This window comes from Danio aesculapii, chromosome 3 (genome assembly GCF_903798145.1).
Source record: "Danio aesculapii chromosome 3, fDanAes4.1, whole genome shotgun sequence".
Classification (NCBI taxonomy): domain Eukaryota; kingdom Metazoa; phylum Chordata; class Actinopteri; order Cypriniformes; family Danionidae; genus Danio; species Danio aesculapii.
The window spans coordinates 2,537,313-2,564,831 of record NC_079437.1 but is presented as its reverse complement, the minus strand read 5'-3'; the positions used below and the strand labels follow the sequence as shown (position 1 = coordinate 2,564,831).

The 27,519-nt window shown below is 37.2% G+C and overlaps 1 protein-coding gene across 1 annotated transcript in view; it reads left to right on the top strand.

Moving 5' to 3' along the window:
• Positions 1 to 26,528, top strand: part of hook2 (hook microtubule-tethering protein 2) — a 52,193-nt gene extending 25,665 nt beyond the window's left edge. The window contains exons 8-21 of the mRNA XM_056448519.1: positions 160 to 323; positions 2,426 to 2,566; positions 6,460 to 6,661; positions 9,897 to 10,007; positions 10,078 to 10,159; positions 11,786 to 11,852; positions 13,618 to 13,755; positions 14,353 to 14,440; positions 17,808 to 17,842; positions 17,917 to 17,999; positions 20,669 to 20,772; positions 21,135 to 21,242; positions 21,353 to 21,424; positions 24,295 to 26,528. Coding sequence (XP_056304494.1) covers positions 160 to 323; positions 2,426 to 2,566; positions 6,460 to 6,661; positions 9,897 to 10,007; positions 10,078 to 10,159; positions 11,786 to 11,852; positions 13,618 to 13,755; positions 14,353 to 14,440; positions 17,808 to 17,842; positions 17,917 to 17,999; positions 20,669 to 20,772; positions 21,135 to 21,242; positions 21,353 to 21,424; positions 24,295 to 24,423 — 1,524 coding nt within the window. The 3' untranslated portion in view covers positions 24,424 to 26,528. The remainder of the gene's footprint in view (positions 1 to 159; positions 324 to 2,425; positions 2,567 to 6,459; positions 6,662 to 9,896; positions 10,008 to 10,077; positions 10,160 to 11,785; positions 11,853 to 13,617; positions 13,756 to 14,352; positions 14,441 to 17,807; positions 17,843 to 17,916; positions 18,000 to 20,668; positions 20,773 to 21,134; positions 21,243 to 21,352; positions 21,425 to 24,294) is intronic.
• Positions 26,529 to 27,519: the final 991 nt, after the last annotated feature.

Genomic DNA, 27,519 nt, shown 5'->3' with positions numbered 1-27,519 from the left:
TTCACTCGTGCTCCTGTAACATTTGTTGTAGCTGGTTTTGTTTATATATATTTATACAGAATATATAGTGTTCTTTTCCAAAAAAATAAAAAAATCTGTTTGTATAATATACTTTAATGATTATATTTATATGTGTGTATGTGTGTGTGTGTGTTTCAGCTGTCCGTCCTGATGGAGGAGAAGTCGTGTCTGCAGGTGGAGGTTCAGTCTCTGCGGGAGCGCGTGTCTCACTGCGAGCCATCTGACGTCTCCTCCACCATCACCAACAAGAAGCTGCTGCTGCTGCAGAGTCAGATGGAGCAGCTGCAGGAGGAGAACTACAGGTGTGAGCCTCCTCACGCAGCTCCACCACCGGGCCCACAGCCTTTCACGCCTAGATCAGCCTCCATGTGTCATACTTCTACCTAATACTATATTAATAATAGCTGTAATAATATACTGTGCTTCCCAGGCAAAGACTTTATCTGAGTTAATTTAACCCATTGAAAAGAAACTAATGTATAACAGTGTCATAATAAATGAAAATATGGCTAAAAGTCACATTATTATTTTGTTTGTCGCATGTAGTTAACCATTTATGTAGCATGGGGTAAAAGGTGTTTCAATCCAGGTGGTATATTTCAAGACTATGGGAAGCACTGATATATCCTTGTATATCAAAATAAAATAATGCAAATGTATTATAGAACATTTTTCTGTATGAAATATGAATATTAAATGTAATATTTTTAGCATTTAATTTTTTTTAATTTATAGCACTATATCGATATTGGGGATGTGAGATGTTAGCATTGTTTCTGTAATATTGCAAATGAAATAATTAGTCAGTTTCAACAATGCAATTTTGTATTTATGCAACAAAAATATAATAATTATATTTCAGAATTATAAATTAGGGGATATTATTTTGATATTATGATATTCATGAGAGCTATGATATTTTGCCTTAATTATATTACATTTATTATTATTAGTATTTTTATTTATATTTACTTTATCTGTATTAAATCTCTTTAATAGTAAATGTAATTAATATTTTAACAGTATTTTAAACTATTAATAGCACTATATTGATATTAGCTACAGTTGAAGTCAGAATTATTCGCCTCCCTTTGAATTTTTTTCTTTTTTAAATATTTTCCAAATGATGTTTAACAGAGCAAGGAAATTTTCACAGTATGTCTGATAATATTTTTTCTTCTGGAGAAAGTCTTATTTGTTTTATTTCGACTAGAATAAAAGCAGTTTGGAAAAAAAAAAAACATTTTAAGGTCAAAATTATTAGCCCCCTTTTTTTTATATTCTACAGAACAAACTATACAATAACAGAACATCATTATACAATAACTTGCCTAATTACCCTATCCTGCCTAATTAACCTAGTTAAGCCTTTAAATGTCACTTTAAGCTGTATAGAAGTGTCTTGAAAAATATCAAGTCAAATATTATTTACTATTAAGATAAAATAAACCAGAAAAAATAAACAGGGGGGGCTAATAATTCTGACTTCAACTGTATGTGATGTATTAATTTCTGTAATACATTACAATATATCCATTATTTCTGTAATATCGCGAATTAATTAATTAACTATAACAGTTAAAAAACTAATGCAATTTAAAAAGTGCAAAAAAACAATATTATGGCAAAACAAAATGCAGTCTACTTTAGGTGATATTGTTTTAATGCTATATTACATTTATTACTGTTATTATGATTATTAACTCATCAAGTCTCATCAGGTCGATTGCAATCATTTGATTTCTGTTTGCAGTCTTTAAACTAAGCAGTTATATATTTGTATGTAATACAAGTTATAGTTTAGGATTACATTTAATTTGATGTTATTTGAAGAGTGTGATATTGTATTTGTTTCAGTACAGTACGGTTATTTTTATATAATGAATCCCAATTATTAATTGGCTTTTGGGTAAATCTTTTCAAACAAACACAATATTACATTATCTAATTAATATTGAAAATAAATATTAATAATGTATAATATAAATAATGGATGCTAATTCAATAGTTTGATATTAATTTGGTTTCTTTATAACAAATAAATAAATGTATTTAAATCTACTACTACTAAAATAATAATAATAATAATAATAATAATAATAATAATAATAATAATCACAACAATAATAATAAATAATAATGATGATAATAAGAAATAATAATAATAATAATCACAACAATAATAATTAATAATAATGATGATAATAAGAAATAATAAAAATAATAATAATGTGTTGTTGTTAATATTGTTTGTTTATTATTGTTTATTATTATTATTATTATTACTATTATTATTATTATTATATTTAAATGTATTTCTTACCATAATATGTCACATTACTAATATTTGATGTAGTGTTTCAGCCTGATTGAGGTGTGTGTGTGTGTGTGTGTGTGTGTTGAGGCTGGAGAACAGTCGAGATGATCTGCGTGTGCGAGCTGAAGTTCTGGAGCGAGAGGTGATGGACCTGCAGATCAGAAATGAAGATCTGACCAGCCTCGCTCAGGAGGCCCAGGCTCTCAAAGACGAGATGGACATCCTGAGGTCAGACACACACATACAGTTACTCTCATACAGTCACAAACATAGTCTCTCACACATACAAGCAGTCTTTCTCACACACAAACAAACAGTCTCTCTCTCTCTTGCTCTCTCTCACACACACACACACATTAGCCGCGTTTCCACTACCGCGCCTAAAGCGAGCGAGCCAGGGCGAGCCAAGGCCAGTCGCGTTTCCACTATCACTTCGGGGCGTAATCGGGCCAAAGCGGGGCTTCCTTGGGGCCAGCGTCCGGCCTTTTTCGGCCCGCCGAATACCTTGGGCCAAGGAGGGCCAACTGGGGCTTCGGGGCGGGGTTACGTACAAAGGCGGAGTTTTCCTGTCAGGTAAAGAGGAGACAAGATGCTTTCTTCCCTTACATTTGTTTTGCTATCGCGCTTGATCATCTCACTAAGAAGAAGAAAAAATGGATAGCAGACAGTACTGGTCAGTTGAGGACACCAGGGCTCTTCTGAACATTTGGGCCGAGGAAAATGTTCAGAGGCAAATAGACGGCGTTTGCAGAAATGAGGACGTTATCAAGTACATCGAAAACAGTACAAACACCACAAACACACCACAAACAGTAAAAAAGCAATCGCTTCGGTGTTCTCCATCTTCCAGCTCTCGTAGGGATGCCAGGTTGTGTTTGTGGCTATAATTTGAGTTTTTTGTTCCCGCTGAAGTGGGCGGGTTGTGTGACGTTTTGTGTGACGTTTGATTCAGGGGACGTTCTGGGGGCGGTGTTTGCGTGACGCGCTGCGAGCGACTAGCCCGACAGTGGAAACGCGACATGATTTCGGCCTCATTTCTCAACCTCCCGGGCTATTGGCCCTGCCTGGCCCGATTAAAGCCCTGGCTCGCACTGGCCCGATAGTGGAAATGCGGCTATTGACTCAAACAAGAGTCTGAAGATAAAAAATGACTGTTCTGCTCACCAGGGTTGCGTTTACTTGACTAAAAAATGCAGTAAAACAGAATAATTGAGATTTATTTTAAGCCTAAGATTCCAGATTTCACATTGATCTAGAATCTATTTTTTGAAATAGCTTTAACTCAATAAAGCTATGCGTTTTCAATGCGTTTTCAAATGAATGCAGAGTAAATTTTCAATAACTGACCATAACAAAGATGAAAAAACTGTGATGTATTGGTGATTGTTTCTTCATGTTTTAGGAATACATTAACATTAACTAATGGAACCTATTTGTAAAGTGCGAATAATAATAATAATAATAATAATAATAATAATAATAATAATAATAATAATAATAATATTATGTAATTCTTCTTCTTTTATAGTTCTTTTTTTTCTTTTTCAGATGATAAACTTAGAAAAAGTAGCTACGTCTTGAACTGCTCAGATTAAAGGTGCAGTAGGTGATTGTCTTCAGAAACATTTGTTGTTGTGCTGGTTGAAAGTCTCTTCACAGTCCAGTAGTAATGATTAAAATAAATGATCTAAATGTGTTTATGTATTTTTATAGACCAATTTCCATGTTTGTAAACATTCAGGATGCGCCCGCAGTGAGGTGGCAAAAAAAAAAAAGTGGGGCGCTAGCATTTACAGCGAGGGAATGACATCCGATGCGGTACAGAGTTTGTTGTTGTCTTAGAAATAAGATATATTGATTACACATTATATATATTATTTACATAATGCTTTCAGCTTATTATAACAGCTCGTCTACCAGTGATAAGCACAGTGATTTGACAAAATTAACATTAAAGTGAGCAGCGTTCATCTGACAGGTCCATTTGCGATAGCATTCTCCTAATGGATATTGGATAAGACTAAATGACCAAGCATCCAGCCCGAAATGTACAATCTCATTGAAGCTCCAAGTGTAACGAGAGAAGTTAAAGGCCTACAAGTCTTTGGATGCCTACAATTTTGTTCTGTGTGGTCCTGTGTAAGAAATAATGCTCCATGATTACCAGATTCAAAACTATGTAGTGCTAAAAACCGAGGTTCTGCCTAGCTAAAGACAAGGAAAGAAGACAGAACTGTACAAGGCGTGGGTAATTAATCACCAACACACAAAACGACAGCATTCTGACAGAGAACTGCACCTGTACGGCAGGGTATGTGAACTTACACATAGAGGAAAAGTTGGTTTTATATTCGGACATTCGCACTTTCCCCTTAATAATATAATTTCAGTAAAGTATTATTTGCAAACTCTAAATAGTGAAATCATATTAGCAGCCAATGACTATCACAGTACAACATTGTTCACAGTCAAATAAAACACGTGCAGGTTATTTCAGACCGATTATTCAAAGTGCCGTGGTAAACAATATAGGGAGTGTGTCACAAGTTGTCACTGAATGAATGTGTGAATATAAAACCAACTTTACCTTAATAACCTACACTTTCACGTTTCATTCTGAGCATTCAGTGTCCGCAGTTTAATTCACCATGTGTTACTGGTTTTGCTGAAATCATTTCTGCAATCAAAAACGAGTAATGTGTATGATTCAGCATAGCGTGAACTCACCTGATATAACATGAGAACTGCAGAGTCCAGCAGTTTTAATTAGGTCGTCACTTCATCCAGCTACCTTTTAGCCAAAGACGTCTGCAGTTGGCATTAAAGCAGTGTGGTGTACGGTAAAAGTTAAGTTTTCTATTTTTGGACTTCGAATTTGGCATCCTACCGCACAACACGACATGTTTACCATTGCAACCGGTCTCTTTTGCAACTGGGGACCCGTGTGACGTCATGTGTGACGTAGGTTGTTAATTCGTCTATATTCTGCGTAAGGCAGAAGACTAAAAATGTTCGTCCAATTAAATATTGTCAGGCCGACATCTCCCATAATTCCGATAATTAGCCCAAACTGTCTGTCAACAAATGTAGATTTGGGCTTCTGCGCATCTCCGTTCACGCATATCCGCCATTAGCGCATGCACGCCGAGGGTTCACCTGCACACGAGACGGTCACAGTCGTGGTAAAATCAAATGCTAATTTGAAACAAATCCTGAATCAATATCGGTGTTAGTTGTGCTCGTTGGAGGAAGGACGACACCGTGGCTGAAGTATATCTGTTAGACGGGTAATGTTCTGTTTTAAAACTATTTTAGCTTCACGCAGAGCTGATGTAGATTGGATTGTTTTATGAATGGGTTATATGCACAGAAGTGTTGTTCAGCCACTGAAATGATTGAAAGATTGGTGAAAGATTGATGTGACTATTCTCAGTTTCATAAGAGACCTTTTACAACATTGATAATGTAGATTTATATTTAGTTTAACGTCAAAACATAATTAAATAGCGCTATTCCGCCTAGTCTGCTTTACTGAGCTGAAGTTGCTTTTATATTCACAGTGTTTCATTTTTGAACAATGACAGCCTCGTCATGGTGTTTACCATGCTACTCTGAATATTCGCTCTGAAATGGCATGCAAGTACGGCTTAGTAGTAAGTGTAATTCCTGCAAGCCGCCGGCCAACCACTACATGCATTTCTAACTGGCGAATGACATGAACTAATGGGTTGTCTGCTGTCTTTTCACGGTGCGCGCGTTCGCGATTTCAGGAGGCGTGGTTTTGAAACAGTCCCTCCCCTGTCGTTCAAAGATAATATACTAACCGGTTAGTATTTTGGCAGATCACCTACTGCACCTTTAAGGAAACTATTGAAAAATATAACTAAATAAAGATTAAATGATAGGTCTATAGGATGCTGGTTTATAAGTGATTTGTTTTTCAGATGTTGCTGGATCATGGGCTGACCAGTAGTTTTCGATGTGGAGGGTTTCCAAACTGCATCAAACCTCTAAGCCGGTTATCGTGCCATGGCTAGTTTGATGGAAACAATGGAAGCCTATGTAATGTCCCCACAGTTCACAAAAACAAACCTTCATATGTGTGTGTGGGTGTGTTTCAGGCACTCTTCTGACCGTGTGAGCCGCCTGGAGGCGATGGTGGAGACGTACAAGCGTAAGCTGGAGGATCTGGGAGACCTGCGGCGTCAGGTGCGTCTGCTGGAGGAGAGGAACCACGTCTACATGCAGCGCACCTGCGAACTGGAGGAGGAGCAGCGCAGAGCCAACGCCGTCCGCTCACAGCTCGACTCCTACAAGAGACAGGTCAGACTTGAACATCATCAGTCAGCAGATCATCATGATCATCCTGCTCCGTTTAACTGCCACATCTGCACTTTTCTCTCCATTGACTTATTTGTTTTTCCTTCAATTGAAATTGCACATTGGAAAATAAAATGATTAAAAATAATAATTAATTTAATCTAAAAAAAACACATTTCAACATGATCAAATATTGAATTAGTCATGTATATAAAATATGGTGACATTTATGAATATTTATTTCATGAATATAAAAGCATGAATGATTAGATGTGCATGTTAGGGCTGCACAATCTATGGTTTCAGCATCGATATCGCAGTGTGATCATTCACAAGTGTCACATTACAGGATATGCAGTGTTATGTCTGCATTATAATTTATCATTTGCTTGTGTTTTTGATGCCTGTGATTGTATAATGATTCTAAAAACATTCAGATAAAAGTTGTATAGTTTTTGCCCTTAACTATGAGTAATTTTATTGAATTATTTTTATCATTTAGTTACTGTACTTAAATACTGTTAGACTCATGATTCACTTTATTTTAATTGTTTCTTTTTCTTAATTGTATTTATAGATTATTATGCATTGTTACCACTTCTTGATGTTAATCTAGAGACTAAAGTAAGTAACTTTTATATTGTGACAATCTTGTGTAATAAAAGGAGATGGATCAACCAAACCACTGCCAAAAAAGAGATCAATTTATTATACAACAATCAAAGATAAACAGAAAATAGTAATAATAAAGAAGAGTAGGATAGATAACAACAAATAACAACAAAAGGTAAATTATATACAATTTATAACAACAAAATAATCCAAAAACAATAAACCTTTCGGAAAGTGGCGCTGAAAGAAAAGAAAATAACAAAACCAAAAAATCAAACTGACTCTGTATAACCCTTTTACCTAAGTGAAGTTTTCAAACTAATTTCGAGAGGAGCACGTGATATGATTGACTGCTGCTGGCCACTCATCTACATTCACTAGCTAGCCAATCAGATTAACCCCAACTCACTATAAGTAGCCTAGCTAGAACTACTCTCTTATCTTCGTTTTCCGAAGAAACCCCCCATCCACCCCTTCTCCTCCTTTTTTCTTTTACCACGGGGAGCTCTCGAGAACCACCTGATCTCGTACTCCCCTTATATGCTCTATGGACCAGGCGGGAGCCCTGGGCTCACCTATCTCCGAGCTCAGGGTTCTCTCCTGGGACAGCATGCCAAACCTGCTAACAGTTGTCAAACAATATCTAAGTGTGAACTCTTGAACTGAAAACAAAATAATCGAGAGCAAGTCTTCGACGTTTACACACCCTAACTTACCTAGTCTGATCTTAAATCAGAGACTGTACAGCAGGTTAAATTCCTGGGGGTCCACGTTACTGAGAACTTGACTTGGTCTCTCCATACCACTTGTCTTGCAAGGAAAGCGCACCAACGACTGCACTTTCTGAGAAGGTTAAAAAGGGCACACCTCAGCCCATCAATTCTTACAACTTTTTACAGAGGGGCTGTTGAGATTGTTCTCACTAATGGCATCTCCCTTTGGTATGAGAACAGTAGTGTATCTGACAAGAACACCATCAAGAGGATCATAAAGTCAGCTGAAAGGTCTGTTGGAGTCAAGTTGACATCTATCGAGGAACTTGATCAACGACGTCGTCTGTCTAGGGCAAATAGCATTTTAAGGGATCCAACTCACCCTGGCTATAGCCTGCTCACGCGTATGCCATCAGGCTGGCGTTACAGAAGCCTGAGGACTAAATCAGTGCGGTTTCGTGATCGTTTTTATCCTGTCATTATAAGACTTTTGAATGAGACCAATTCTTAAACACTATTGATAGCTAGTGTAAAATAGTAAATCAATAAATAGTTAAACTAGCATAAATGATTAATATTATAACTATTATAACAAATGGTGAAATATGTATTTTAGTATTAAGTTACTCTTTACTGAGATTTCTTTTTAAATCAGGTTATCTCTTATATAACTATATTTTTATGAAATTATAAAGCTTGTCTATCATGTTAGGATTTTATAGTGTTTGTATAGTGATGTTTTTTATGTTCTTGTTGGGTCTGTTGCAGCGTAATTTCGTTCTGCATTACAATTTTATTGAGATGTTTTGAATGACAAAATAAAGGAAACTGAAACTGAAACAAACAGAAGAATACAAAGACAGCGTTCACTCCTAAACCTAGTGTGTCTATACACAGGTTCACTGGGTGTTGTAAGGATGCAAGTGACGTGACATCTACCTCTCCAAATCTCCTGGGGAAAACAAAGAATATCAACAAATGATCTCAAATGAAGATTAAAAAAGAAAATGAGTGAAAATAAACCAGATGCCAATGACAACTTTGACAAAACAATATCAAGTACCAAAACAAAAGAAATAACAGGATTAAATAAGAACAAAACAGGAACGCAAACGCCTCTGTCCAGCGTCCCACTCGTCGTCCTTTTAAAATCCTGGCGACCACTCAGATTGGCCGCAGAATCCGCCATGTCACCAAAGACAATGTAGATTGACCGATCCTACAGCTAATAACAATCCAAGAGAGAGGGAGAGAGATAGCGAAAAAGAGTGCTACACACACACACAGAATTCCTGGAACATAACGTGCACATACTCACAACACATACAAATACAGAAATGCACTGCAAACAGCACAGACCACAACGATAATGTGTCGGGGGGGACCCCAATTCAGTTGTCAGTTTATAGATGTATTAGATTTTCATCTCAATGAATCATCCCAATTGATCTAACATTACAGATTCTTTCCAAATAGAGATAGTAAGTCATCTGGTGAAATTGTATTAATATGGCATTATGTATCGCAAAATAAAATGATATCGCAATGTTAGATTTTTCCACTATCGTGCAGCCCTAGTGCATATTTGACACACAAATGCATATTTTCCTGCAACAATTACTGACGTTAAAGTGTGATCTTTTGATTTGTCTGATTAATTTCTAATAATAATAGTATTTAATATTATTTTAGAGGAAATATTTAAAAAGGAATACAAGTTTCACAGGAGGATGAATAATTCTGACTTATTTGAAGTAAATTTGAAGTATGATTAGAATTTTTCTGTGAGATTTACTCGAGTGTTTTTAATACATTTCTGCAGCAATGAACTGTATAATTTGATATAGTTGATCAGAAAGCATCTTCAGTCGAATCAAATGAATGATGGGAATGCGTGTGTGTGTGCTCCTCAGGCTCATGAGATGAGCGCTAAACACTCAGCGGAGGCCATGAAGGCGGAAAAATGGCAGTTTGAGTACAAGAACCTCAACGATAAATACGAGACCCTGCAGAAGGAGCGAGAGGTACTAAACCATCACTCACTGTGAGATCAACTGTGCTGAACACTATCTGACAGTACTGTGTGTGTTACAGAAGCTGATTTCTGAACGAGACACACTGAGAGAGACGACTGAAGAGCTGAGGTGTGCTCAAGTCCAGCAGCAGTGTTTAACAGGTCTCACACGCACACAAGCTCCACCCGTCACTCCTCCTCCAATCAGCTTTCTCCTCGAGAAACACAAGCCCCACCCACTCTCACTCCTTTTCCAATCAGCTTACCCTCTAAGAAGCACTAGCCCCACCCACTCTCACTCCTCCAATCAGCTTTCTTCCTAGGAAACATTAGCCCCATCCACGTTCTCTCCTCCAGTCAGCTTTCTCATCTTCCTACGAAACATTAGCTGTGCCTGCTCTTCTCCTCCTGTCAGCTCTCTCCTTAGGAAACACAAGCTACATCCTCTCTCTCCTCCAATCAGCTTTCTCCCTAAGAAACACAAGCCATGCCCTCACACTCCTCCTCCAATCAGCTCTCTCCCTAAGAAACACAAGCCCCACCCTCTCTCACTCCTCTAATCCGTGGTCTCGCTAAGAAACACAAGCCCCACCCTCTCTCACTCCTCCTCCAATCAGCTCTCTCCCTAATAAACAAGCCCTGCCCTCTCTGTCTCCTCTTATCAGCTCTCTCCCTATAAAAAACAAGCCCCACCCTCTCTCACTCCTCCTCCAATCAGTTCTCTCCCTATTAAACAAGCCCCCCCTCTCTCACTCCTCCTCCAAACAGCTCTCTCCCTAATAAACAAGCCCCACCCTCTCCTCCTCCAATCAGCTCTCTCCCTAATAAACACAAGCCCCACCCTCTCTCACTCCTCCAAACAGCACTCTCCCTAATAAACACAAGCCCCACCCTCTCTCACTCCTCCAAACAGCACTCTCCCTAATAAACACAAGCCCCACCCTCTCTCACTCCTCCTCCAAACAGCTCTCTCCCTAATAAACAAGCCCTGCCCTCTCTCTCTCCTCCAATCAGCTCTCTCCCTAATAAACACAAGCCCCACCCTCTCTCACTCCTCCAAACAGCACTCTCCCTAATAAACAAGCCCTGCCCTCTCCCTCTCCTCCAATCAGCTCTCTCCCTAATAAACACAAGCCCCACCCTCTCTCACTCCTCCTCCAAACAGCACTCTCCCTAATAAACAAGCCCTGCCCTCTCTCTCTCCTCCAATCAGCTCTCTCCCTAATAAACACAAGCCCCACCCTCTCTCACTCCTCCAAACAGCACTCTCCCTAATAAACAAGCCCTGCCTCTCCCTCTCCTCCAATCAGCTCTCTCCCTAATAAACACAAGCCCCACCCTCTCTCACTCCTCCAAACAGCACTCTCCCTAATAAACAAGCCCTGCCCTCTCCCTCTCCTCCAATCAGCTCTCTCCCTAATAAACACAAGCCCCACCCTCTCTCACTCCTCCTCCAAACAGCACTCTCCCTAATAAACAAGCCCTGCCCTCTCTCTCTCCTCCAATCAGCTCTCTCCCTAATAAACACAAGCCCCACCCTCTCTCACTCCTCTAATCAGTGGTCCCCCTAATAAAAACAAGCCCCACCCTCTCTGTCCTCCTTAAATCAGCTCTCTCCCTAGGAAACACAAGGCCCACCCTCTCTCAATCCTCTAATCAGTGGTCCCCCTAAGAAACACAAGCCCCGCCTTCTTTCACTCCTCCTCCAATCAGCTCTCACTAACAGACACAAGCCCCACCCTCTCTCACTCCTCCTCCAATCAGCTGTCTCTACCTGTGTGTTTGTAGACTCTATGATTGGCGATGCAGGGGCGGTTGGCAGTCTGGCATCAGAAATCATGCCCACAGAGTTCAGGTGAGCAGGAACATCTTCACACACTGTTGACTGCATCTAATTATTATTGATTTACCAAAATTACTGAGCATTTTTGCCAGAGATTACACTTTATGGGTTTAAAAAGAGATTTAATTTGTGTAATTTGCGTGTTTTACGTTGTTTGGTATATTTATTAGCAGGGCTTGACATTAACTTTTTTGATCACCAGCCACAGTCTAACATATGCATAAATTTGACTTGACAAGCTAAAATGACTTGATTTAGATGTGTTATATCCACAAGCCTCCTTATTCATTTCACTTTTTGTGTGTCATGTATGAGCTTGCGCAATAAGCATGAGCAAATGGGTCATGTTTCATAGTGTCGTATTACAATTAGTTTTTATTTCACATCACTTTTCAGAGCTCAAAATGAAGGATTTACCAAATTTGTCTCTCCAAACATAAATGAACACCTTACTAGTACCCAGTTGGACCCCCTTTTGCCTTCAGAACTGCCTTAATCCATCATGGTGTAGATTCAACATGGTACTGGAAATATTCCTCAGACATTTTGCTCTATATTGACATGATAGCATCACGCAGTTGCTGCAGATTTGTCGGCTGCGCATCCATGATGAGAATCTGCCGTTCCACCACATTCTAAAGGTGCTCTATTGGATTGAGATATGGTGACTGTGGAGGCCATTTGAGTACAGTGAACTCATTGTCATGTTTAAGAAACCAGTCTGAGATGATTCGCGCTTTATGACATGGTGTGTTATCCTGCTGGAAGTAGCCATCAGAAGATGGAGACACTGTGGTCATAAAGGGATGGACATGGTCAGCAGCAATACTCAGGTAGGCTGTGGTGTTGACATGATGCTCAATTGGTAGTAATGGGCCCAAAGTGTGCCAAGAAAATACCCCCACACTATTACAGCACCACCACCAGCCTGAACCGTTGATACAAGGCAGGATGGATCCATGCTTTCATGGTGTTGATGCCAAATTCTGACCCGACCATCCGAATGTGGCAGCAGAAATCGAGACCAGGCAACGTTTCTCCAATTTTCTATTGTCCAGTTTTGGTGACCTGTGTGAATTGTAGCCTCAGTTTCCTGTTCTTAGCTGATAGGAGTGGCACCTGATGTGGTCTTCTGCTGCTGTAGCCCATCCGCCTCAAGGTTGGACATGTTGTGTGTTCAGCAATGCTCTTCTGCAGAGTTACTGTTGCCTTTCTATCAGCTCTAACCAGTCTGGTCATTCTCCTCTGACCTCAACAAGGCATTTGCACCCACAGAACTGACGCTCACTGGATATTTTCTCTTTTTCAGACCATTCTCTGTAAACCTTAGAGATGGTTGTGCGTGAAAGTCCTAGTAGATCAGCAGTTTCTGAAATGCTCAGACCAGCCCATCTGGCACCAACAACCATGCCACATTCAAAGTCACTTAAATCCTCTTTCTTCCCCATTCTGATGCTCGGTTTGAACTGCAGCAGATCATCCTGACCATGTCTACATGCCTAAATGAATTGAGTTGCTGCCATGTGATTGGCTGATTAGAAATTTGCATTAACGAGCAGTCGGACAGGTGCACTAAATAAAGTGGCTGCTGAGTGTAACTTAAAACAGTCCTATAAAGGCGGCGCAAACCATCGCAAACAAAGGAGCAGGGGTGAAAAGAGCGAATGTACACAATTAAACGTGTTAATAAATTGTATTAAATCACATTATGGCTCTTGCATATATAAAGTTTAATATAATTATTAAACTTTTTTACGTATATTTGTGTGTGTGTCAGGGATACGGTTGTGCGTCTGCAGCAGGAGAATAAGATGCTGTGTGTTCAGGAGGAATCGTACAGACACAGACTGGAGGAGCTCCAGACGCAGCTGGAGGAGGCGCAGCGCAGACAAAACACACTCGAGACGCACAACAGGTCAGTCTGTGTTAGAAAATAAACAGCCTGTTAAGTCCTCAAGCGTTTAGTATTCAACGTCACTGTCAGTCTGAGTATTCGTAGACTTTCTAAAAGTTATCAAACAAGTAAATTATAAATAACATTGATAAATAATTTAATAAATTTTAAAGGTAAATGTTAAATAATAAGCAATGATTCACAGTATTTTAAAGTGTCCATGATGAAAACTTCATTCATGGTCATTATAATTGAGTATTGGCAGATGCCTCAAATCTACTTTAAAAGTAGTTTTTCAGCTTTATATATAAGTGGAGTCTATATATACTGTTATTTTAGAATTATTATAGATTTATAAGTAGCATTTTGTGTATATACAGATACTAGTTTTTGTTTTATCAATTATTTCTACATGGTTTCTTCTTGATGTTGAATTTAATAATTTTATTTCAGGTATTTTCTGCCAGTTTTTGGTTATTTCTAGCTTTTCTTAAGGTGTTTAACCTTGTTACAATCTATTTTAGTCTTCAATTTATTTGTATAAACTGTATTCATTGTACATCAGTGTATGGATGATGATGATGATGATGATGATGATGTCATCTGTGTGTTGGTCAGGTTGAGTCAGCAGCAGATCTCAGACCTGTCCGCTCAGGTGGAGGAGCTGCAGAGAGCTTTACAGGAGCAGGACAGCAGGAACGAGGACGTCAGTAACACACACACACACAAACACACACACACACACAGGCTACGTCTGAATCAATGAACACTTTTTCACACACTGTGGTCATGATTGTGTCTGAGACCAAATTGCTCCTCTCACGTTAAGTTTATACACACACACACAGGTTTGTTTTTGTGAATTGTGGGGACATTCCATAGGTTTCCATTGTTTTTATACTGTACAAACTGTATTTTCTATTGCTCTATTCCTAAACCCAACCCTCACAGCAAACTGTGTACAGGTTTGCTTTCTGAAAAAGCTCATTCTGTGTGATTTAGATGCTTTTTAAGAAATGAGGTCATCAGCAATGTCCTCATAATTCACCACCTTCTCTTAATACCTGTCATACCCATGTCGTTAAACGCATTTGTGTCCTGATGTGTCACAATAACACACAGACCACGTCTAAATCAGTGAACACTTTCACACACTGTGGTCATGATGATTGTGTCTAAGATAAAATCACTCATCTGACATTGAGTTCACACACACACACACACACACACACACATGCTGCTGTCTGCTGGAGGATCTGCCTCTCTTCTGCAAATCATTATTGTTTAAATGGCTGAACTGACTCCTGCATTTACACTTCTGCTTTTATTTTAAATGATTCATAACATTGGCATCATTCTACTGAAATGGGCGGCTTCGTACCATAATTTTGGATTCGGTACGATATCAGAATGTAATACCTCAGTATAAATACTATAGGTGACAAATTACCAGTCTCAAAAGTTAAGCGAATCTAAAATGTTATTGGGTGAAGATTACTCATGATTAATCGCATCCAAAATAAAAGTTTGTTCAGATATATTATATTTTTCTTTATTCTGCTTTAAATATATTTGTTATGTAGTGTATATATAAATGCACACACACATACATGTATCTGAAAAAAACCCCAATTATATTTAGATATAAAATAGATATAAAATATGTGTATATGATACAGATTATTGGTATCACTTTATTTTGATGGTCCCTTTAACGCATTTTGTTGAATTTAAGTTACACTGCATCTACATGTCTACTAATTCTCAGTAGATTTTAAGTATACTCTTAGGTTGGGGTTGGTGTAAGTTAACATGTACTTGAGAAGTTTCTTATAGTCAGTTAAATGTCTGTTAAAGGAGCAGTATCAGCAGATATTAAGCAGACAGTCTACTAATACTCACATGAGAAGTAATTGGCATGTAGTTGCAATGCAATTTTAAGTCAACAAAATGTGCAATAGGGACCATCAAAATAGTGTTACCAAATTATCTTTACATTTAAATAACTATGTAACAAAATTTTATGTACATAATAAATTTAATTAATGCGCACACACAAACACACAGAAATATACATATATTGTCAAAGCAATTTTTTTATTTATTTTGGATGGGATTAATTTCAATCTTTGCCCAGCACTATTTAAAATATAATATTAAATTATATAATATATTTAATACCTTTTTTATCAAATTAACAAATATCGTACAGTTATTAAATGTTAATAAAAAACATATATTGAAGATTGTGTATTCGTTACACACCCAAGCTTATTATCATTGACCTATATCTATTAAAACAATTAGTTAATTGAGATAAAGACTTAATTAATTGCATGTTTACCGCACTAATTTATTCATTAGCAACAAATGCAAAGTCCAATAAGCTTAGTTGACGATGTTATACGCTTAATAAAGGCATTGCTAGCAGAGAAGTATGCAAATATTTATTTTATTGTGAAACTATGTACTGCAGGGACTTCTGGGATTGCTAGTGATTTGAAGAAGTTCACTGAATGATTTATCTGAATGATTCATCTGAACAAACTGATTCATTGAATTGAATCTAAAATGAGTCGTGTGAGTCTGAACAGACATGAGTGTGTTTGGTCATTAATTGGATGTGAAAATAGATAAATTAATAAAACTACATATATATAAGTTATATTTGTTATATATAAATAAAAATATATACAATAAAATTATATAAAAATAAATTAATTAATTACAAACGTATACATAAAGTTATAAAAAATTAATTGATCAATAAAATATATAATTAAAATTATATATAAATAATTTAATTAATTAAAATATATACATTAAATAAAATTAGATATAAATAAATCAATTACAAAAATAATACATAAATTAATTACAATATATACATAAATAATACATAAATAAATAGAAAATAGCTAAATAAAATTATATTTAAACAAATAAATTTAAAATAAATAAATACAATTCTATATAAATTAATTAGTTGATTAAAATCTATATATATATATATATATATATATATATATATATATATAAAAAAATCAGATATTAGGCACGGATGGATGGATGGATGGAACATTAGACAGATGGATAGATGGATGGATGGACAGACAGACAGATGGATAGATAGATGGATAGACGGATAGATAGAGGGATAGACGGATAGACAGATAGACAGACAGGCAGGCAGACAGACAGACGGATGGATAGACGGACAGACAGATAGTGGATGGAAGGAACTTTGGATGGATGGATGGATGGAACATTAACGAATTAACGAATGGAACATTAACGAATTAACGAATTAATTAAAAATAACTAAATAAAATTATATATAAATAAATTAATAAATAAGTTAACTGAAATACATAAGTAAATAATAATAATAAATTAAATAATAATAATAATAATAATAATTATTATTATTATTATTATTATTATTATTATTATATTATAGTTTTTTTTTAAAGTGTATTCATGTTACACAACCAAGGTAATTATCATTAAATAAAACTATTAAAACACTTAGTAAATTAAATTTTTAAATTGAGTTGAGGTTTTTCAAAATCCACTTAAATTCAGCGACACACTAATTTATTCATACACAACAAATGCCAAATCCAATCAAATCCCAGTGAAAGTCCAGTTCTGCAGAGGTTTGCTGTTAAATCTGCAGTTAATGTGTGTTAAATGTGTGGATGCAGCGGCGTATCTCCTCAGACAGCACTGACTGACCTCTGATCTTTCTTATGATTGGTTTATTGTCTCCTGATCATCTCCATCTCCTCTTGTCTGATTTATGTGTGGAATCTGTAACCGTTTTGCGTGTGCGGTGCTGAAATTAACGCCTGCTCGTCTGTTTTTATCCGCCCACCTCTCCTAATCCACCAATCGTCTGCCGCCACCGCAGGTCATCGTAAGTACCGCCCACCGGCCCGTCTGCTCTGTGATTGGTCTGTTGTGACTGTATTTGTTGTGATCAGTGATGTTAGTGTGTGTGTGATCATTGTGGTCTGTTCGCGTCTCATTTCCTTGTGTGTGTGTGTGTGTGTGTGTGTGTTTCTTCACAGTCGTCATTGTTGAAGAAGAAGCTGGAGGAGCATCTGTGAGTCTCTCTCTCTCTCTCTTTCTCTCTCTACTGTTTGTTAAAGGTTGTGTTAATGTGTGTATGTTGTGCAGAGTGAAGCTCCACGAGGCTCATTCTGACCTGCAGAAGAAGCGAGAAGTCATTGATGATCTGGAGCCTCCTGTGGACAGTAACAGTGAGAACACACACACACTTGCCATTGTTCATATAGCAAATAACATCGTTTTCAAATAAAAATCTTCAATCAAAGGGGTATCTACCTCTTCCCCTTAGCCCTATGCCTTCAAGCTAAAGGGAATTGCGACACTCCTACCCCTTCACGGGAACGCGCAAAACGAGGGGGAAGGGCTAAGGGGTAGAATTGGGATTGGGCCTTAATGAAACATTTGAGGGCACATGGATTAACTTAAAGGCAGAGACAGAAAATGTCTTTGACAGCTCGCGATATCATTATACATGGACACCAATACTCTGATTTTAATATGATTAATATAATCCTTTGATTAAGAGTCGACCATGTAAGCAGCGATTTTTGATTACCTTAAAGGACCACTGAGTCACGAAATCCAGGGGTTTTTCTTTCCGTTCGGAATGCCGTATCAAAATCCATTAAAACAAAAGTCGAAAGATTAAAAATGAAACATACAAAATTAGATGATACCAAAATTGTGATTTCATTTATATTTTCCAAAAGTGAACAAAAACAACGAATAAATCCAAAACAAAGTAAGGCAAAATATACTATTTACAATATTTACAACACTGAAACAAATACAAAGACAGGAGAGCTGGCAGAATGGACGTGGGCGGTGCTAAAGGAACAAAGAACAAAACCCAAACTAAATCTAACTTCCCAGAAGCATCCAGCTAACTAACTATGTGAAACAAAATAATTAGCACGCGAAGAGTCTTCCGAGTCCTGACTGTCTACTCTATCTATCTATCCAAAAGTACAAGGAGTGGCGCTCGCCCCTAACCTAATGTACTATACAGAAGAGTAGTCCTAAGTGTTGCAAAATGTATGTCACGTGACCTTCTTACCTGTCCGCTTCGTCCAAGCCTCTTAAACAACGTTAAACAGAGAAATGGAGGGATCTACAAATAACTGACGGATAACGTGCACACAGAAACGGGCAACAACAAAATACACAGTTAGACGGGCTTTTTCGTAACGCAACGCAACAAGAAAACAAGATAAGAAAGGGAAAATAGGGGCTGGTGAGTGGTCTGGCGCGCGCTTTCATGATTGATGGTCTTTGCTTATTGGATGTGACGTTTGAATGACGTAACCGGGGGAGAAATGACTGACAGCTGAATAGACCAATGAACGGAACCTGTGAATAATGAAAGCAGATATGGGAGAACAGAGCGAGAGAGAGAGACACAAACAGAGCACAAATAACACAAATATGTAACATTTTATACTTTAAACTTTCCTTCTGAAAGCGTTTCTTTGGTCTTATCCATATTTCTTTGCACGTTAAACACACTTCGGCCACAACAGGAAATAAAAAACCTCCAACTGCGTTAATTACGCAATTTTTTTGTGAGTTAAATATTTCATATTCATCGCGTGCGTTGACTTGCTAATTTTGACAGCACTACTAAAAATATGTTTTAAAGGGCACCTATGGTAAAAAATCTACTTTTCAAGCTGTTTGGACAGACATATGTGCATGTATGGTGTATAGACTGTCATATTGGGGTGATATAAGCACACCCAGTGCTTTTTTTTCAATTTAACAACATAAAAAACGGTGGACCAATTGGAGCTGTTTTCAAATCGACCGCAACTTTATGTAGGAGAGCGGTCCCCCGCCCACCAATATTGATTGACAGGCGCGTCATCATATCCTCAGTTTGTTGATTCACGTCCGCCATTTTCAGCGTGAGTCGAAGCGATATCACTAAAGGAACACGCTAGCTCTATTTTTAGATGCAAGGCTCATTGGGCTCAACACAAGATCAATATTCTCCACATTATCGCTCTAATCGGAATTATTAGTTGTATCTTTAGGTAGGTTTGCAAACATGTGTACTTCTCATTGAGTCTACCTTATACTTCAGCCGTTTGCATTTCTCGTGATCCCAGAAGCTCCCTGTGATCTTAACTAGCATGCGTTTTAGAATTCTAAACATAGGTTTCTATCAGGGTACACTCAAGTCGACGGCTGGGCGCTGCGGACCGCTGCAGAAACCTGTTTAGAAATCAAAAATGCGTGGCGCGACGATTCGGGACACTTCATGTTTCTGGTGCACCACAGAGAGTGTCTGGTGTGCTGTGTCGCGGCGCATCCGGTGCCTCAGTCAAAGTTAATTCAGTGTGTGTGGTTATTAGTTAGTTAACACAAATGATTTTGTACTCTCTGCTTGGTCTGTGTCAGAGTCGTACATGTACGACTGAATGCTGATCCTCTCTCTCCTTCTCAGTTTTCCTGTCAGACTCTGTTGCAAACGCAGAGCGTGTGAGCTCATCTCCCCGCCCCCTTGTTACGTTGGCGGGAAGCCGAAACTAATTTACATGTGAAGCAACACACCCATAAATCAGCGAGCTGTGGACACACCCCCAACATGACACTTTTGAACACATTATAATAAAACAATCTGAATTGTGTTTTAAACTGAACCTAAACTGACACACTCAGAAGAACCATAATATTAATATTAAATCATAAAAAAGAGGTCAACTATGTTCCCTTTAAAATATTAAATTAACTTGTAATAGTAATTTAAGTTTACAAAATAGAAATAAATATTAATTAGTGGATTGTCAATTAAGTCTACGCACTCCTGCTAGTTACAGCTCTAGCTAATGGTAACCCTGTGTGTGTGTGTGTGTGTCAGTGGCGAAGAAGATTGATGAGCTGCAGGAGATCCTGAAGAAGAAGGATGAAGACATGAGGAGAATGGAGGACCGATACAAGAGATACGTGGAGAAAGCTCGCACGGTCGGTACAATCTCACACACTATTACTGCTGTCCACCTTTATCCAGCTCTACTGCCTAAATACCCTACTATATAACATATCCCAATAGCAAAACCCCCTGTAGAGATGGAAATCATCGAGTCATATACAAATACAGTTACATACATTAATTTACCATGACGTTCTTTACATTAAATCGGCATCATATGAATTCACTGAACACACACTTGGCTAGACGAACACTAGATTTAAACACAAATACAGCTCTTTCTCATGCAGTGCTTCAAGTTGACTTATTACATGGACACAGTAATGTCAAAACAGAAAGAGGAAAAGGTGTATTCCTCTGATATTTATACATATGGTGTGTGTGTGTGTTTCAGGTGATAAAGACTCTGGAGCCGAAGCAGAAGTTAAACCCGGTTCCTCCTGAAGTTCAGGCTCTGAAGAACCAGCTGTCGGAGAAAGACAGGAAGATCCAGCATCTGGAGGTTAGAAACACTCTGTATCGTGTGTGTGTGTGTGTGTGTGTGTGTGTGTGTGTGTGTGTGTGTGTTTTACTGTGCTTATCATGGTGTTGTGCTCGTATCTGTGTTTTCAGCATGATTTCGAGAAGACCAGATCCAGACACGACCAGGAGGAGAAGCTCATCATCTCGGCCTGGTACAACATGGTGAGAAAACACAGCCAGATTACACCGAGATCTTCATTTCATTGACTATTACAGGTTTTAGAAGAAAAAAATGTATTGTATTAGCAACTGTTTATTTAGTTAAAGGTTTGATACTGATTAGAACTTGAAGTGGCGACGAGGTCTTAAAATATTCTGAGAAGGTCTTGAAAAAGTCTTAAAAAGGTATTGAAGTTACCTTCAGGATTCCTGCATATACCCTGGTACAGCAGTACACAAATATCTTTACATATAGGGGGGCTTTTTCAGTTTATTCATGACAGTCTGCATTTGTATAATGGTATTATAAGTAGTATTATTTATTATATGCATATTTATATCTGTTTTATTAAAAGCAAGTTTAGATTTGTCCACCTGTCGGGTTTTGGAGACGTCTGCATCACCATATGGGGCATAAGAACAGGACGTGTGTTTGAACACACTTCATTATTATTATTCATTTATTCGTTTGCTGGAAATCAGAACTGAATTTAGAAATGGTTTTGTAACAAATCTTTGCACTTAACAAACTAAATTAAATATGTAGGCTGATGGATGTCTTCAGTGGAGTGCGTACAACACCGTTACCTTACTTCACCAAAGTAAAGGAGTAAAGGTAAGAGTTAAAGTAAAGAGAAAGAGGATGAATGAAGGAGGCTCGTTCTTTTATTCTCACACAGCAGATGGTCTGTTTTACTGTTTTCTCGCTAGTGAAGCGTTCAGTTTTTACACTTACAAAGTCTGCCATGTAAATAAATGCCCCATGGTGCAATGCAACTGACTCTTAGGGTGCTTTCACATCTGTAGTTCGCTTCATTTGGTCCGGACCAAGGGCAATAAATGATACATTGTAGATTTTCTGCCGTCTTTGGGTTGTTTTCACATCACACTGCTGGCTTTGGTTCGAACCAGATGAAAAGAACCAAAATGCAGTCATGTGACAAAATCCACATCACTCATTGGCCAGATGTTGTTAAACATAGTTCCTAAACTGCTTATTGATTGGTCAAAATTCACGTGCGGGAAAATGCCAATGGAACTCCTGCAAGTAAACAAATCGGCAGACACAAAATGTCACTTTTGCCTATAAAGCTACGACTGCGCTAGCTGATTGTATCCCTCCTCATAGTATACTGTATAGTTTGTGTACATCACTTTAGACAAACTTTACATTTCGAGAATGAAGTGCGGCTGTAAAACAATGTTTTAATGCATCGCACGTCACTTCAGGAGGAGGTGTGAATTAATTTAGCTAAACTACGACATGGTCATCTTGCAGAAATATTACCAACGATCCATCAGGTAATGTTTTTCCCTCTCTCTCTCTCTGTTGGTAAAGCGCTGTCAACAAATATTTTTCCTACACGCCCCATAATGCACAGCGCATCAGCCTACGGCAGCTGGATTAGTCCAAAAGGCACAGTGCTTTTTTGCGGTTGGGTCTGTTTTAATTCAGATCATGTTCTTACCCAAATGAACCGCTCCAGGGTTCGTTTGAAAGTGTACCGAGACCACCTCTTCAAGGAGGTCTCGGTACGCTTTTTTGGTCTGCTTTTGGTGCACACTCGAATACGATTGCTACATTCACACCTGCCCAAATGAACCGCACCAAGAGGGAAAACGAACTCTAGTGCGATTCAACCAAACTAAATAAGGCAGGTGTGAAAACCCCCCGAGACTCTGATTGGTTGATTCTCAAAACACACCCATAACTCGTTAAGAGAATAAGCACAACCCTGTTAGACTGTGCACCAGGGTGCAGATTGTATTTATCCGTCCTTAAAATAGCAAAAGTGGATTCTGACACGCCCTTAATGCTTTTGCACTATGCGCTTTAGACTTTTGATCGCTTTAGACTTTTGCCTAGATCATTAAAATAGAGCCTGCTGTATGTAACTATTTTCATTTTTATAGATTTTTACTTTCACTTTTGACTTGCATGAGCTATAATCGCCCTCTAGTGGTGTTACGTCAGAAGTGCTGCAAATGTTTTTTTTTTCAATTGTACTCATTTTATCATCTCCATAAGGCAGTTTTGCAAGTATAAACTGGTTAGATTAAAAATACTTTAGCTGTTAAACTAAACACCTAAACTGATGAAAACTGCTAAACTAATTGTGTGGCCAAGTATCAAATATAAACACCAAGAAAAAAATATTTATGAATTAAATCCTTTTCACTACGTTTAATGTCTAGAGAGCACATGAAGAGTCTTTACACCAGCTATTGACATCGCTAATAAAGGTCTATAGATGAATACAATGGATCTGAGCAGAAGGTAAAACAGTTTTTTTACCACATTCAAAGGGTTGAATCAGAGCTATTCAAGCCTTAACGTACTTTAGTGTAGTGTATCAGTGTATAGTTCTCCTTTTAAATACAGCTCCACATGGGATCCACAGACATTATGTAGTTCTCAACACATTGCTGCTATTTCCTCTTCAATTATAGCCGGTGTCAAAAACATCTAAATCTACAATGCTCAATGTTTAGTTTGCTAGCTTGCATTGTTACTCTTAAAGTAAATAATTAATCAGTGCAGAAACAATTAATCCACTTTAAAAAGTGTTTGTTTTGGTAATCTTCAATGAAAGTCTGACCGTTTGCTTCTGTGTTTGGAGTGTCAGTCCTTCTGTTGACGTCGTCCTGAAGGTTTCCATAGCAACTGCATATTAATACCCTCTCTTATCATTAGTTTGCTATGAGCGAACGATGCGCTAAAGACAGCCCCGCCCCCTACTCAACGCTGATTAAGTTTTCTATTGTTGGTCTTAAACAAAAGGCTTACATTTACCCTCATAATAAGCTGCAGAAGTGCTGTGAGTGAATATTGTTTGACACCATCTTTTGTGTGTGTGTTTTTCCCCCTTCAGGGAATGGCTCTTCATCAGAGAGTGGCCGGCGAGCGCTCCTCCTCTTCCTCTTCTGCTCAGTCTTTTCTGGCGCAGCAGAGACAGTCGACTCAAGCCCGCAGAGGATTCTCCCGCCTGCAGCCCAGATGAACAAACCCCTCCGTCCCATCCTGTCCCGCTCACTAGACATCACTTTTATTCTTTTACATCCACTCCTCCTCTGTTTTTAGCCTAGTTGGTTCATTTTAAGCGTTAATCATGAATTTAAAGAGACGGTACATCCAAAATAATGAAAAATTCAGTTCCAAATGTATAATTTTCTTCTGTTAAACACAAAAGAAGATATTTCGAAGAATGCTGGGGGAAAAAGCAGCCACAGCTGCACCAACAAACACTATGGAAGTCAACAGATGCTTTTTTTCATACAGCATTTTTCAAAACATCTTCTTTTGTGTTCAACAGAAGAAAGAATTTTAAATTGAACACAAAAGAAGATATTTGGAAGAATGTTGGGGAAAAAAACAGCTGCTGACTTCCATAGTATTTGTTGATCCTACTATGCCCCTCCCCGCTCCCCCCAATATTCTTCAAAATATCTTCATTCGTGTTCAGCAGAAGTACTCAGATTTAAGATTTCATTTTTGGGTGTACTGTCCCTTTAAATTCACGATCCACTCCTTCTCTTGATTTTTAGCCTTATTACTTTATTTTTAAGCGTTAATCATGAATTTAAAGGGACAGTACACTCAATAAAATTTAAGTTAACTCATAAATCTATGAGTTCTTTTGTTGAATACAAAAGATATTTTGAAGAATGTTGGGGGGGGGTTGTTGATCCTATTATGGCTGCTTTTTTTTTATTATCCCCCAGCATTCCTTAAATTGTCTTCCCTTGTGTTCAATAGAATTTAAACTGAATTTTCATTTTTGTCTGAACTGTTCCTTTAATGAAGATTTAAATTAACGATCCACTCCTCTCGATTTTTAGCTTCGTTGCTTTATTTTAAGCATTAATAATGAATTTAAAGGGATAGTACACCCAATAAAATGAAAATGGAGTTCTATGAAATCTAGAAGTTTCTCTTCTGTTAAACACAAAAGAAGATATTTTGAAGAATGTTGCAAAAAAACAAACAGCTGTTGACTTCCATGGTGTTTGTTCCTCCTGTATCCCCAGCATTCTTCAAAATATCTTCTTTTGTGTTCAACAAAAGAAACAAACTTACAAAACTACTTAAATGTGAGTAAATAGTACTGAAGTTTAGATTTTTTGGGGGGTGAACTATCCCATTAATTAAGATGAATGAGTTTAATTTCATGGTGTTTGAGGGTTGTTGTTTTTTAATGATTTGTGTGTGTGTGTGTGTTCATCAGGGTACGGCACATGTGAACGCACTTTAAACACAACGTGCCTTCGATTATATCTGTTAGATAACAAACTTAATGCTGGAGCGCAGCACATCAGGTGCGTTTTTTTGGTCATTTCTATGTAAATGTGGTTCATTTGCATGTGAAAACTGTTGCTGCTTTAATTATGTACGTTTTATTTGACGTCACCAAAGTCTGCTGCTGAAGGACTGAATCTGTATTTATTACTCTTAAAAAGACAGTTCACCTCCCAAAAATAAACATTTACTCACTATTTAAGGGCTTTCAAATCTTTGAGTATCTTATGTTAAGGAGATATTTTGAAGAATGTTTAAAATCTGCAACTATTGACTTTCACAGCATTTGTTTTTTTTCCTACAATGGAAGTCAATGGTTACAGGTTTGCAACATTCTTCAAAGTATCTTCTTTTGTGATGGACAGAAGAAAGAAACCCAAACCAGTTTGAAAACGGGTAAAGAGTGCGTAAATGTTTTATTTGGGTGAACTGTCTCTTTAAATGACACTGCTGTACGTTCAGAAACACTACTGTATTCCAGCCTCATCAGTTCAGATATTTTGGGTTATTTTTGGGTCACTTTAAAACTGTTCTGTCTTTGTTTTGTTTGTTTTTTGGTTGGTTTATCAATGTCCGTTCACAGTTCTGATGTTCATTTGTGTGTGTCATCACAGTGTTGTTGTTCATGTTGATGGTGTTGGACTGATGAGGTCGGTATGTAATTAAGTCACTGTCCTTCTCTTTGCACTACAATAAATGAGTTTATTGGTATGAGATATCACACTTGCGTTGGGTTTATGGGTGTTTTCTTTTATTGTACGTCCTTTTGGATCATAAATAATGGAATAAATATGAAGAACTGGAATTTAATTCTTTGTGAATTGTGTTGTTTTCTTCTTATAGCACATAATAATAATAATAATAAATAATACATATTTTTTATTATAAGATATGTAGTGCATGGTTTTATGTTTGCCTTAAGATATGAGACTTTCATTTGTGCCAATATGAGAGAGACTTTGGTTACAGCAGCAAGAAAGAATGTGAGAATATTGAAATGGAGAGTATTGAAAGGGAGAGTATTGAAAGGGAGAGTATTGAAAGGGAGAGTATTGTTTTATTTATATACTGAAATATAATATTTAACAGTTTATTTTGTTTTCGTTTTCTAAATTGAGAAATCGAATATACATTATAATATTTAATTATATGGAGTAACTATATGGCAATATAGAGAAATACTGATAATTTGGAGGTGAATGCTATTAGTTTACTTAATCTTATTTCAAATATATTTACCTTTATCTCGTTGTATTAAACCTCCATTATGTAAGTATAAATGTACAGAAATAAATATTTATGAAAAATAAATCTTTACATGGTTGCTTTTATTTCAAATATATATTTGCATATATTTCCTTGTGTAAAAGCCCACATTGTCAATATGATAAATGTATAAATATACGTTCACATGTTATAAATATATGTAAAATGTTACTTGGAATATATCAAGTTTCCATCGCTTTAAATCAAATTAGTTTTTTGTTATTTCTATATTATTGATTGTTAGAAAATTGTAAATTTATTTGTTATATTAAATATTAACAAACAATAAAACACAAGTGAAAGCAAACTATAATTCTAAACGTGTATTTGTATGCTTTTATTGCTTATATTGCTAACATTTTAATGCATTTTGGTTAAAATCTGATTTATAATTGTAATTATTAGTTTTTTATTTATTTATATATATTAATGTTTTATTTAACTTGTTTCTAAAACGAAATGTAGATTTAATTAGCTTGACGTAAATATACCTGACAAAAGTCTTGTCGCCTATCCATATTTTAGGAACAACAAA